The sequence below is a fragment of the Pantherophis guttatus genome, chromosome 1 (genome assembly GCF_059756535.1).
Source record: "Pantherophis guttatus breed Tessera chromosome 1, ASM5975653v1, whole genome shotgun sequence".
In the NCBI taxonomy this organism is placed as follows: domain Eukaryota; kingdom Metazoa; phylum Chordata; class Lepidosauria; order Squamata; family Colubridae; genus Pantherophis; species Pantherophis guttatus.
The window spans coordinates 123,359,102-123,373,744 of record NC_142063.1 but is presented as its reverse complement, the minus strand read 5'-3'; the positions used below and the strand labels follow the sequence as shown (position 1 = coordinate 123,373,744).

Genomic DNA, 14,643 nt, shown 5'->3' with positions numbered 1-14,643 from the left:
CTAATGAGAAAAATTGTCCCAATGGCCAGCATGAACCCAAAACCTTATAGCATGTATTTCTTCACTGCAGTGGTGAAATCCAATTTATTTTACTACCGGTTCTGTGGGCGTGGTTTGGAGAGTATGGTGTGGCTTGGTGGGTGTGGCTTGGTGGACAGGGCAGGGGAAGGATACTGCAAAATCCCCATTGCCTCCCCACTCCTGAGGGAAGGGTATTGCAAAATCTCCATTCCCACCCCACTCTGGGATCAGCCAGAGGTGATATTTGTTGGTTCTCCACACTACTCAAAATGTCCGCTACTGGTTCTCCAGAACCTGCTGGATTTCACTTCTGCTTCACTGGCATTTTTGTGAGAATATATGTGCTGGTATACTATGCTACCTTCTAGCAGAGATCAAGCTTTCAATAAGGGAGAAATGGTTTGTTTTCCACTCAGGGTTCATAATGCCAGAACCTTGGCATTATGAACAAAACTGCCAAGTTCTTATCAGCAGCTAGTGCCATAAAATGGCTTAAGACAGGGGTGTCAAACTCGATTTCATTGAGGGCCACATCAGGGCTGTGTTTGATCTTGGGGGGCTGGGGTGGGCATGGCCAGCTTGATGTCACTTGTGTTGGGGGCGCCTGTGGTGGCCTGAGCATTCTGCCAGTAAAAATGGGTCCCCGAGCTCCGTTTTAGCTGGCAGAGGGTTACAGGAGGCCATCACAAAACAGAGTTTGGGAGCCCGCTTTCACTGGCAGAGGCACCATGGACCAATCCTTTGCTGTTTCCAGGGTGGCTCTGCAGGCCAGATCTAAGCACCCCGTGGGGCGGTCTGGCCCCTGGGCCTTGAGTTTGACACCCCTGGCTTAAGGTATCCAAACCCTAGAACAGACCTAGGCATTTTACAGTCCCTTGGCCACAACCGGCCATTTGGTTATTCTTGTCCAGCCCATATGAGGTGAATCGGAAATTAGAAATCAAATCAATTTCTAATGGAAATAAGTGTACACTATGCATACAGTACAACTTCAATTGCTTTTATTTTGAAGATGACTGCTATTTTTTTCCAAATTACATATGTGGATGCATGCATGCCTATACATCTACACATTGGTTCAACCCTCCACAACATTCCCAGTTTCTCATGTGGCTCCTTGGAACAATTAATTGTCCAGACGTGCCCTAGAATCACATCACAAAGAAGTCCTTTTATTCATTTATCTACATGCTGTTTTTATTTTATGTGTTTTGTTTTGTTCTGCTTTGTTTACTTCTTATATGTGTAAATGTGAACTGGAGGTCAAGTTTTAGAATTCTGATTAAACTATGGCTGATTTGTATACCCCTAATTCAGTTATAAATTCTAAAGATCCTTTTCATTTTCATCTTTCCGTTGTGATGATGGCAAATTTTACCAAGCAGCTGAATGTGAAAACAGTTTGAATATCATCTGTTGTATTTTCCTCGTTTTGTTCTTATTACTTTCCAGGGGAATGTGACATTTTCCTGTTCAGAACCGCCAATCACTCCCATCACTTTTGAGAGCTCCAATAGCAGTTACTTACTGTTACCCGGCACTCCTCAGATTGATGGTTTATCTGTCAGCTTCCAGTTCAGAACATGGAACAAGGATGGACTCCTTCTGTCTACTGAATTGTCAGAAAATTCTGGCTCACTCTTGTTGTATCTCCACCATGGCAGACTGATCCTCAACATCCAAAAAGGAACAGAGAGATACGTGGGCGTCAGTGCAGGTATCAGTACTTACCAGATACGTATTTCCTTCTCACTTTTATTCTTGTTGTTAAATAAGGATCCTAGTCCATAACACAGAATTGAGATCCTTTGTTTTAAGGGGGGAAGCCAATCCTCAAATGATCATTTGTTAATCCAAGCATAATATATGGTCTGTCATGTATTATAAAACTCCAGTTTCCATTGATCTAATTTGCAGACCCAATGTAGACAGATCATAAAAATTGAGCTTCTGTATTTCTATGGCCAGACACTCCCTTTCCTGTTTAGCATTTATCTCCTTTCTAATGGAAAGGATTGCTTGTATGTACACTGAGAGTTCATGTACTAGAGACAATTCTTCTGTGTCCAATCACACTTGGACAATATAGAATTCTATTCTATTCTATTCTATTCTATTCTATTCTATTCTATTCTATTCTATTCTATTCTATTCTATTCTATTCTATTCTATTCTATTCTATTCTATTCTATTCTATCCTAGTCTAGTCCAGTCCAGTCCAGTCCAGTCCAGTCCAGTCCATCCCATCCCATCCCATCCCATCCCATCCCATCCCATCCCATCCCATCCCATCCCATTTTTTAAAACAATTTCCTGCGTTGTAGTTGATATTATAACAAATCCTTAGCTTGACATTATTCTGGGATACCAAGATGACATTTCAAAAGACATCTGGCAGCAAACCCTCATTATATGCTCAGTGCTCAATTGTTGAATTCCTAAAGAAAAGCCTATCATTCTATTGAAGAAGCATGAGTGTACACATACACAAGAGCAAGAGAATCCTGTGACATTTTAAATACATATCCCTTTATAGAACAAGATTTTCATGGAAGGGCTCAGCTGCCTTAAAATTTTTTTTACAATAAATTTATTCTTTACTCCAACTACTTAGCTGGAATTCCAAATAGTGCTATTATTATTATTATTATTATTATTATTATTATTATTATTATTATTATTATTATTATTATTATTCCTAAATCTCTGTTCTTATCAGGGTTAGGAGAGACACAACAGCAAATACATAGACAAGCTATAAATTATGGCTAGAGTCAAGGGTGGGTTCCAAATCCCGTCGCTACCAGTTCGCTCGTGCATGCGTGCATGTACAGAAGCATCTGGGTAGGTGGGCAGAGCCTCCCGCTACCACCGCTACAGGTTCGCCTTACCCTGCGTGAATTGGTAGCAACCCACCACTGGGTAGAGTAGAAATCTCATCCACTCTATGAGGAAGGACTAAGGAGCAGACTAATAAAAAACAATAGATTAATATCAGAATTTAGGAAGCCTTTATTCAAGCAAAGTTGAGAAGGAATAAGCAACCTTTTTCCTGATTCAGAGGATCCAAGAGCCCATCAAGGGCCTGGAGGTAGCAAATTGCCTGAAACAGGTAGTAAAATGCTCCATTAAGTAATTCATCATGTGAACAAATTAATATAAATTAAATGAATTATAAGATCATAGATGTGGGGTTGGAAATTACCTTGGAGATCATCTAATCTAATCTCCTACTCAGTGCATATTATAGCATATTCAACTAATGGCCATCCAGCCTCTGATGGCCATTAGTGAAGGACATTCCACACTTCTTAAAACTTCTTTTCAACTATTGAGCACCTCTTATAGTTAGAATATTTTTTTTTCCTAATTACTAGCTAAAATCAACATCCTTTTTATTTGAACCCATTCTTGCCTCCACTGCCCACTCCATCTTCTGGAAGAACTCCAGAAGATTCTACATAACCCTTCCTTCAGAGATGTGAAGACTGTTCACAGTCTTTTGTTCTCCAAGCTAAATGTACCCAACAGCTTCAAATGTATTTCCTTAGTCTTTTCTTTCTCAGCTATAGTGCTCAGAATGGATACAACATTTTTAGGGCAATTGAACCAAGATATAGCACATATTGTATCACAATATAAGCAGGAGACCCTATACCATTTCAGACAGTCCAGTCTCTTCTTAAAAACCTTGTTCAGCTTATGATCACTAAGACATTCAGATTTTCTTCTCAAGCTCCCCCCCCCCCATCTATACTAATGTGTTTGATTTTTCTTTCCCAAATGAGGACATTTGTGTTTGTCTTTGCTAAAACTGAATTACTACAAATTTGAACATGACACCTACTCAGCAAACACTCTCTGGAGTGCATTGTGTCGGCTTCTCCAAGAGCTTCACAGTGACTTTATTGCTGAGTATCCAGCAGCACTTTAAACTCACAAAAAATGCCTCTCAATTTAGATCCTAAAACACTTCCTGGGAAATAAGCTTAATTAGAAACAATGAGATTCCCATAGAAATGTGCAGGAATATTATTTCATGGCCAACACGATGCAGCTGAGAATTAAATCAGATGGCTTCTTGAAAACAGATGCTATGAAGGTTCATGATAAGCACAATTTAAGGCAAAATGCACCCACTCTGAAGCTTTAACATTTTTATGTGATTTACATAATTGGTCACTTCCATGTATTATCAGAGTCCTGTAAGCAATAAGAATGCTCATAATCAGATGAAAAACGCACACACAATTATCCTATAGAAAAGTTGTCTGTTCAGGATGATTCTTATTTACAAATTTAAAAACATGGCAAGTCCTTGTCCACATTAAATATCCACAACAAGAGCTTTCTGGATTTGAGATTACTTACACCCTCTCAATTGGGATGATTAGGCAAATTACCATATATAACAACTTCATGAGTGCCTGAGGTCTTCAGGCCATGTGTTTATGCCAAACATTCCACTATTGGTTACTCTCCACTGAATGGTTTTGTTGCTTCCTGGAAGGATCAGAATGATTCACAGACATTGTCTCTTCCTTCTGGTCCTGATGTGAATGGTTGATCAGGTTTATACTTTTTTGTTTCTTAGGCAACAATCTATATGATGGCCTGTGGCACTCGGTTAACATCAATGCCAGAAGACATCGCATCACCTTAACTCTTGATAACGATGTAGCATCGGCTGTTCATGCTACCACCGTTTCACAGATTTATTCAGGGCACAGCTATTATTTTGGAGGTAAGCTGGCTTCCCCTGTAATTGCAATACACTATTACATTTACTTTCTTTGTCAAAAAAAAAAACCCCTATCCTTTTAAGATTATTTTTGTAACTAAGAAATTATATTGCTTCCTGAAAGGTTAAGGGAAAAAATATTTATCTGTCTGTCTGTCTGTCTGTCTGTCTGTCTTCTATCTGTCTATTTTATTTCTACACTGTTAAACTTTGAGTGCTTCACAGGTTAAAAACAGAATATTTTTTTTAACAAAATACAAAACAAAGCCTAACATATAATCAGTTTATTGAGGGAAGCCACCAAAACATAGGTGGAATAACTCCATTGCACCCATCACTAAAAGGGGAGGCCCCATCTCCACTCACTTGTGTGTGTGTGTGTGTGTGTGTGTGTGTGTTTGTACTGATGGTTGCCAACCAATAAGATAGTAAGGTGGTTGCCTGCCACACTCCAGAGATATACAGACTCAGTCAGAACTTTTTAGAAGCAAAGAGTCCTTTTTACCTATAAAGATGACAAATATAATGCAGTCAAATCTTGGAGACCAGGAATCCAATAAACAAACAACAAAACACAGTGAAATGGAATCAAGAGTCTGTGGCCCAACAGCATGATAAGGTAAACACAACAGAACTGAGGTTCGAAAGGTTGTTCTCAGCTTTTTCTCAAGGGGAGTAAGATCAATAAATCACCCATGCTGAGCCTCCTTCCAATGCATGTTATTCCTCAGAGTCTACTTCTTGGCTGACATCTCTGGGCTGTGTAGCTCAGTCCTCTATCTTCAGATTCTTAAGGCCTGCTTCGGTTTGGGGCTAGATGGATTAACCTCAGAGTCGGAGAAGTTTCAGTGGGTGCAGGCAGGAGTCCAGGGCCTTGCTGGATCTGCCTCAGCTGGAGCGGAGTCTGGGCTCCAACCTAGCTGGGATCAACTCCTCCAGGAGTGTTATCTCTAGAAGGCCATGAGTCTTTTCATCATCCAAAGAGAGTCCAGCAGAGCTTTAATGCTGTACCCATTTACTTTTAGGCTTAAAGTCACAATTAAGTTTTCAAAGATCATTTGTAGGCAAGGAAGCTGGGAGCCATGAGGCTCTCTGGGTGGCAGGGGATGCTGTGCTACAACACAAAGGCCTGCCTTCTAGGTCTCATTAGGTTATACTCTTTAACCGATGGGATCTGGAGGGAATAGGATGGGTAGAGACTATAGGAGAGAGGAAATCCTTTAAGTATGCAGATCCTGTTTCATGTAGGACTGGTTATCACTTATAAACATTGGGGGGCTTTAAGTGTTAAAAACAGTAGCAATATAAAGAGAATCCAAAATATGTCAAACACCCCCTCCCCATGAAAATGTGTTAGCTTTCTATATAGTAGTGGCCAAAATTGTGGAAACCTTTTGAGAAAAGTGTATTTTTGAGGTTTGATGACTAATAACACCACTCTTTTTTTGGAGTTTCATATTCCACTGCTGGAATGGCCTGGGAATAGCCCACACCTTAACCCAATTGAAAATCTATGAAGCCGACTAAAGAAACTTGTTAGTCAGAAGCAACCCAGCAATAAAACCCAGTTAATAGAAGCAATCATTCAATCTTGGTTTCACATTATAACAGCTGCAGAACTAAAAGACTTGGTTCACTCCACAGGAAGACGTTGTAAGGCCATAATTCATGCTAAAGGTTACCCAACTAAGTATTAACTGACATAATATTTTTTGTATATCTCATTTTTTCTATGGTTATAATTTTTGTATATCTTGTTTTTCTACGTGTTTCACTTTTCTTCTTTATACTGTAACTGCTATTCTAATAGCAAATCCTTCATGAAAGTTATTGCATTACATTCTTGATTAAATTATCTTTCCATTGATATATAATTTTATGGTACTACTAAAAAAGGGGGGGTGTTATTAGCTAGTTTTAGAAAATACACTTTTCCCACAATTTTGGCCACTACTGTAAAATTGGAATAGTTAAAATGAACTTTGTGGGTCCATTTCTCCTGCAGATCTCCAAGTTTCATCAGTTTTGTAATGACAAAGACATTTTGTTAATGCTTGAATGAAAGTATATTTAATTTTATATTTTCAAGCCCATACATAGCTATAATGTATCATTGTGTGTTGTCAAACTTAATTACGAGTCAATTTTTTCTTAAAATGTGGTTACTAATTTAAAAAAAAAAAATAGGGAAACCTTAAGGAAAGGTTTCCTTAAAACCATTCTTGAAGCTAATGTTCAAAATTTGTTGTGTTAGAGAAATTGTTTACAAAAATTTACATTAGACAAAATTACAAAGCAAAACGCATGCCTGGGGAAATGTGCACCAAATGCCTACCAATCAGCATAAGAAAGTTCTTCTGATCTGAAGAAATAAATGTTATAAGATCATAAAACTGAACAAATATGGAAGAAATATAGGGTTTGTACATGTGTCTGTGGAAGAGAGAGAGCGAGAGGGAAAGGAAGGGATTAATAAACTTGCCCATCACTATATCTCTAGCAACAGATGAAGTGCATGAGCACCAACCATACGTTTTCTCAGCCAAGAACATTCCTTTCTGACCAGTATTTTTTGATGGCTGAGAAAAAATGAGGTTGTGTCCCCTTAGCCAATTTCATTTCAAAAGCTTTATGGGGACAGTCTTTGAAAGACCCTTTGGCCTTATAGATTTAAAAACATCAATAAGAAATAACTTTTTCTTCAAGTCTTTCTTCTTCAAAAGGATTCTGATAAGGTTTTCACTGGTATTTTCCAATTATCCCTTTCCCCTGAAAGACTTTATGAACCTACCTTGTGCTTTTAAAAGCATGTACCATTCAATGATGTGTGGTGTGTCTTTATTGATCAACAGCCGCAAAGTTTGCCTACTTGAGAATCAAAGATTGAGCATGCATTAAGATACATACATCAGATTTTGCATGCATCAAGATATACATATATGAGTCATGGAGGTCTGAGCTGGGAGGTGTCAGCCTTCAAGGTACACCGAATAAGAAACCAAAGCCAAGCAGGCTAATATTACTTATATCCAGAGGTGGGCTTCAAAAATTTTAGCAAGGGCTTCTCTGCCCGGTTGCTGGGTGGGCGTGGTCACAGTGGGTGTGGCCTAGTCATCCTCCTGCACCATGGCAGGAGGGGCGTTTTTATTATTTATTTATTATTATTTATTTATTTATTAATCAAATTTCTATACCGCCCTACTCCCGAAGGACTCAGGGCGGTGAACAGCCAAGATAAAATACAGATAATACAAATATTAAAAGTCCCTTAAAATTATTAAATATTTTGGCCGAAACACAGATTAAAACACCCAATTTATAAGATCAAACGAATTAAAAATTTAAAAGAGAGTTAGGCCAGGCCAGCCTGCTGAAATAAAAAAGTTTTGAGAGCACGACGAAACGTGCGCAGGTCCAGGATCCTCCGTATCTCCGGGGGGAGCTCGTTCCAGATGGTAGGTGCCCCCACAGAGAAGGCTCTCCCCCTGGGGTCTGCCAGCCGACACTGTTTGGCCGATGGCACCCTGAGAAGCCCCTCTCTATGGGAGCGTACTGGTCGGTGAGAGGTTATAGGTAGCAGAAGGCGGCCTCGTAAATACCCCGGTCCGATGCCATGGAGCACTCTAAAGGTGGTGACCAAAACCTTGAAGCGCACCCGGAAGACCACCGGGAGCCAGTGCAGCTCACGCAGGAGGGGGGTCACATGGGAGCACCACGTCACTCCCATAACCACCCACGCGGCCGCATTCTGGACCAGCTGGAGCCTCTGGGTGCTCCTCAAGGGGAGCCCCATGTAAAGAGCATTGCAGTAGTAGTTTTTGCCCTCCCTGGGCTCCAGAGACTTTTTTTGAGCCTCTGGGAGGGCAAAAATAGCCTCCTCAGGCTCCGGAGGCGCTCTGGAGGCTGGAAATTGGCCTGTTTTTGGCTTTCCCAAACTTTCGGTACGCCTGTTTTTCACCCTTTCCAAGCCTTCATGGGTCATTTCAGGCCTTTGGAGGGCCTCCGAGGGAGTGAGAAAGGATGTTTTCGCCCTTCCCAGATAAATAGAGAGGAACTAGAACCAGATAAGAAAGAAAAACGGGCCTACCAGGCCATTGCATGCCAGGAGCGGGGGGGGGAAGGAGGGGTTGCACGTGCATGCGCAGGGCAGGGTGCATAGAATTAGTGGTGTGGGCACGCATGCGCACGACCCTTCCCCGCACCCCCCCTCTCCTGGCACGCGATGGCAAAAAGGTTAGCTATCGCTGCTCTACCCCCTATAGGACCAATGAAACAAGGAGCGGTTAACTCCTCTTTCCTATTTGTCACTTGCATCCATTCTGATCTCTTACATCCATTCTGATCAACACAACTTACATATTTCACAATGACTATTTTTCACAAAGAAAGAAGCTTACCAGTACATCCAGCTGCTAATGGTCTTTAGTGTGCTGCAGCAGAACATTGAAGAGTCTTCAAGTGACACACTGTAGCACTATAAACTTATTTTCCATTTCCATCGCCTTCTATTCTTCAGACTGCTTTATAGATTGATAACACAGACAGCATCCAACGAATATGTCATGGTTCAAGAAACTTTTTTTTTAGCTGTTAACTTTTCTTTCACGTTTTGACTAATATATTAAGATCCACATCACAAATAAGTTTTTGTCTAACATTTCTAGGATGGAAGCATTAGAATGGTACTTAGGTTTCAAATTTTGGCACTGACAATAACTTTCTTTCTTTCTTTCTTTCTTTCTTTCTTTCTTTCTTTCTTTCTTTCTTTCTTTCTTTCTTTCTTTCTTTCTTTCTTTCTTTCTTTCTTTCTTTCTTTCTTTCTTTCTTTCTTTCTTTCTTTCTTTCTTTCTTGATTTGTATACCGCCCTACTCCCAAAGGACTCAGGGCGGTGAACAGCCAAACAGTAAAATACATAAATACAAAATTTAAAAACAGGATAAAATCGAATTAAACAATTTGGCCCAGACAGATTAAAACACCCCAATCATTTAAAAAACAGATTAAAATTTGCATATTAAAAGAAAAGAAGGAAAAGATTAGGCCAGGCCCGCCTGGTGGAATAAAAAGGTCTTCAAAGCATGGCAGAAGGTGCGCAGATACGGGATCCTCCCTATCTCCGGGGGGAGCTCATTCCAGATAGTAGGTGCCCCTACAGAGAAGGCTCTCCTGATGCTGATGCTACAATATATATTCAGGCATATTTATTATTTTTCATACATTTCTTCAACCCTGTTCATGATCATTGGCTTCTAGATAGTGTTTTTTTTTAAAAAAAAAAACAGTAGACTTTAGTTATACCAAAGGACCAGTTTTGGGTTACTTTAATGCCTGTATCCATTCAGAGGAGCAGGAGTAAGTGGCACAATAACAGACAAAGCATCCTATTGAATATTGATTTGAAAAAGGATATTTTATAGGGAACTATACATTTTGGTACATTGTTTGTTCTCTAACAATATTTGTGTGAGATTTATACATTGATGTAATGCTCTATCAGAGCAGATTGTAAATAGTTACTTCTTTGGAAGTAAATGTCTGATCCCCAAACACCATGCTACAATCTTTTTAGTAGGGCTTCCATTTACTGGATTAATTTATATTTTGGAAAATAAGATAATTTCCATCAGACTTTCCCCTAATTTTATTCCCATAACAGCAGCTTGACAGGTATTTGTAACCAAAAGAGACTGGCTAGTCAAAAATCACTCAGTGACTTCCCATGACTTAGAAATGACTTGAACCTCCGATCGCCAGTCACCCCAGTGCTGGATGATACAGGAGGCAAAATTTAGCTATTCCATTTACTTTCCTCTTAAATTTTGGAGTAAATTTTGGAGAAGAGTGAGTAGCCCTTCCTCTCTCTCTTCCCCCTCCCCCATTGCTATATAGATATCAATTAAGGATTCTTTGCTAATATTTCATCTAGAGATTCAAGTTTGCTTTGTAGTAATGAAAGACAACTCAGTTTCCACTTTAAAATGTCTCTGTGTTTTAGGTTTATATAGAATAGAATAACAGAGTTGGAAGGGACCTTGGAGGTCTTCTAGTCCAACTCCCTTCTTAAGCAGAAAAACCTATAGTATTTCAGACAAATGGTTATTCAATATCTTTTTAAAAATTTCCAGTGTTGGAGCACTCACAACTTCTGGAGGCAAGTTGTTCCACTTATTAATTGTTCTAACAGTCAGGAATTTTTTCTCCTTAGTTCTAGGTTGCTTCTCTCCTTGATTAGTTTCCACCCATTGCTTCTTGTCCTACCTCTGGGGCTTTGGAGAATAGCTTGACTCCCTCTTTTTTATAGCAGCCCCTGAGATATCATGTCACCCCAGTCTTTCTTTTCATTAAACTAGACTTACCCAATTCCAGCAACTGTTCTTTTTATGTTTTAGCCTCCAGTCCCCTAATCATCTTTGTTGCTCTTCTCTGCACTCTTTCTAAAGTCTCAACATATTTTTTACATCATGACGACCAAAACTGGATACAGTATTCCAAGTGTGGCTTCATCAAAGCATTATAAAGTGGTATTAACACTTCAGGTGATCTTGATTCTATCTCTCTGTTTATGCAGCCTAGAACTGTGTTGGCTTTCTTGGCAGCTGCAGCACACTGCTGGCTCATATGAAAATTCCTATGGTTATAATCAGGAAAGGTGGCGATAGTGATATCATAATGTATATGATTCACAAGCATTTTGCATTTGGCTCCCTTTAGGCCCGTAAAATATTTTTGCAGATTCAAAACCGTATTCCATTCTCAAATGCAATAACCAGCTGTGGCTCTCTCTGGAATCTTTAAGGTTTTGAATTATGGCTTTGAAAACAGATTACTTCAATTTCTTAATAAGCATGTAACATTGATCACAGCATTAGCAAGCACGGAATGCATTTTTGTTGGTTTTTTTTTTTTCTTGTAAAAATCATTCTACCGATGTCCCTTTAACCTCATTTTTGGTACTATACTAAAAAGAATAGAAAAAAAGTTTTGCACTGTTTAACACTGTTTGCTCAGAGGATTGCTTATATATGTGAAGTTATTTCTTTCAGAATCTGCTCTCAGGGTGTGGTAGTATTATAGAATTCATTTCAGTCTGATCTTTGCACTGCTGATATTTCAAAGAGTTTACTCTATGCTCCCTGATTATATCCAGGGTGCACAATGCTATTGGATGACATTTTCATTTTCCCTCTACGCGTCTCTCTCTCTCTCTCTCTTTCCAAGCATAATGATAGGTTTAGTCCAGATGCTGATATAGCTTCAACAAGCTGTCATAAAGCTCAGTGTAATTCAAACACCATCTTGGTAAAAAAAAAAAAAAAAAAAAAAAAAGATGGCACGGGATTTCTAAAGCTGAACTTGTCATGAAGTTGACACTAGAATTGTAGCAATTGTTACTTTGTTGTTGCTGTGGAATAATTTTAAGAGTTTACTAGCTGAGCACCACAGGAGAAGGGGTTCTGCTTGGTCTGTGACCACTTAGTTGAGCTCACCAAGTCCTATACTATGTTGCTCAGACTATGCAGCAACTTTAGGTTATATCAAAAATAGACGGTTTTTAGAGTATACTAGTCCTACGGTAAACTAGCAGATAAGCATTCAGCTAAACTAGTCACTAGTAAGATGAGGTATAACTTGGCATTTTAATACATTCTCAGCAAAGGCTATTGCATTGTAATGTGTCTTTACCTCATCCATGCTTTAAGGTGGATTATTATTGTTATGATTCATTGCACAATCAGCCAGACGTGGTTGTTATTATCATTCTTCTGTTGTTGCTGTCTTCACTGACAGTTTTTTTTTCCCATTTATTAGCTTAGCTATGTCACTCTCCATTTCCAGCCTGTGATTTTAACCTCTTTGCCTTTTCTATTTCCTTGTTATGTTTTTCTTTGGCACGTCTCACAAATTTATGTTGATATTTGGTTTTTATCATATTTATTACTGTGAATTCATATTTGGTATTTTTTGCTTTTATCTATTGCTGTGCACCACCCAGAGTCTCCTTGGTGAGAAGGATATATATATTTGGAATAATAATAATAATAATAATAATAATAATAATAATAATAATAATATGTCATTGGCAGTTGCTGACATTGTGCTATGAAGTCATTCTGGACCCCTAGGTGAGCCATTGTGAAAATAGGTTGTAGACCTAGGCTGTTTGATCAACAGTAATGAATGGCTACAGTGGGGGAATGGGGAGAGAGAAATTGGAAAGAGAAGAGATAGAATCTAAATTCATAAGTCCCTATATGGCTTGCAAGACTGATATTCAATAGGAAGTGACAGCTTTCCCTAACTATGTGCCATCCACAGATACTGAAACAAACTACTTTAGCAAACTACTGGTGCAAGGATGGAGTAGATTATGTACTCCAGAAAGAAACTGACAAAGGAAGGACTGGAGAGATAAAGGACAAATAAATGAAATAAGATAAAGGAAATGATCAGGGGACAAGGAAAAAAAAAGGAAGCAATAAGCTGCCATGATCCCCAAAAGTTCCTGGCATGAGTACAAAACAGCTCCTCCAATAGCAGAAGCTGCATCAGACTTTAAAGGCTGGTTTTCTTCCATCCTTTAGAATAGTGCCCAACAGTAAATTGAACCTTTTCATGTCCATTAATCGAGTTTTATTTTTGTTAATAATCAGCACATCTATTCTCATTATAAAGTAAAACTAATTATAGCGTGATAATTGTGATTATGCTGCTTCTATAATTGCAAAAGTAAAATGAGCAAGAGAGTATTTTAATGGGGATTTTTGATAACTTCAGTAAACAAACGGGGTCTTAAGATCAATGTTCAGGATTCTCTCTCAGCCCAAGCCACCTCACAGGGTTGTTGTGGGGAAAATAGGAGGAAGGAATATTATATATGTTTCCCACCTGGAAACATATATATTATTTTTTAAAAAAAAATTAAGAAAGGCAGAACGAAATATAAAATAAAAATAAATAAAATAGACCCAAGCTCTCTTTAAGAAGCTCTCTTAATAAGGTAAAGACATATTTTGTAATCAGAAAATACCTGAACTTAATCTCTGAAGCCTACTAGGGAAAAAAAGTCAGGGAAGGGATTTCTCTGCATAAGATCCTAAAAACATACAGTCACAGTAGATCATATATTTGGGTCGAAGGGTGAATGTTTTGCCGTGATATAATTCAATCTTTTAATTTGTGAACAGATATCCTAAGTAAGTTGTGTCATGCAGCTTCAATCCATGGGCTCCCTCTGAAGACAACAAAAACCATACTAGTTCCAGCTCATGCTTTTTTTTTATGTTAAAAAAAACTAAAGTTTGAACTTGCCCCAATATCTGTCTTCTATCCTTATTATTACCTATTTTCTTTGGAAGATGTTTCAATTTACTTCTATAGAATTTAAAACTTAAATGCAAGCAATGAAAACACTAAAAGTAATTAGACTTACTTTCTATGAATCTCCAAGCAAATAAATTATCATTTAAGTATTCTTCATCTCACTGCTTTTCTACCTTCTTTGTCCCACAGGGTGCCCTGACAATTTTACCGATTCAAAATGTTTAAATCCCATTATGGCTTTTCAAGGTTGCATGAGGCTCATCTTTATTGATAACCAGCCCAAGGACCTTACTTTAGTTCAGCAAGGCTCCCTGGGGAATTACAGTGATTTGCGCATTGATATCTGTGGCATCAAAGACAGGTAATTATTCTCCTTTTCCTTTGTCTTGTTGTTTTCTTTCAGCTAAGTGGTTTGTAAGTGCAGTTTTGCTAGAACTGAAAATTTGAATATGCTATCATTATTAATATTAGGTTTAACAGAGTTGCTACCACAAAACATCACTTCAAAGCAACACTAAATTGTGTGAAATGCGCGCTCTCTCTCTCTCCCTCCCCCCTC

The 14,643-nt window shown here is 38.7% G+C and overlaps 1 protein-coding gene across 2 annotated transcripts in view; it reads left to right on the top strand.

The window, feature by feature from the left end:
• CNTNAP5 (contactin associated protein family member 5) overlaps positions 1–14,643 on the top strand; it is a 414,934-nt gene that overhangs the window by 216,014 nt on the left and 184,277 nt on the right. For both annotated transcript variants that reach the window (XM_060687892.2, XM_060687893.2), the window contains exons 8-10: positions 1,474–1,738; positions 4,616–4,765; positions 14,274–14,445. In XM_060687892.2, coding sequence (XP_060543875.1) covers positions 1,474–1,738; positions 4,616–4,765; positions 14,274–14,445 — 587 coding nt within the window. The remainder of the gene's footprint in view (positions 1–1,473; positions 1,739–4,615; positions 4,766–14,273; positions 14,446–14,643) is intronic.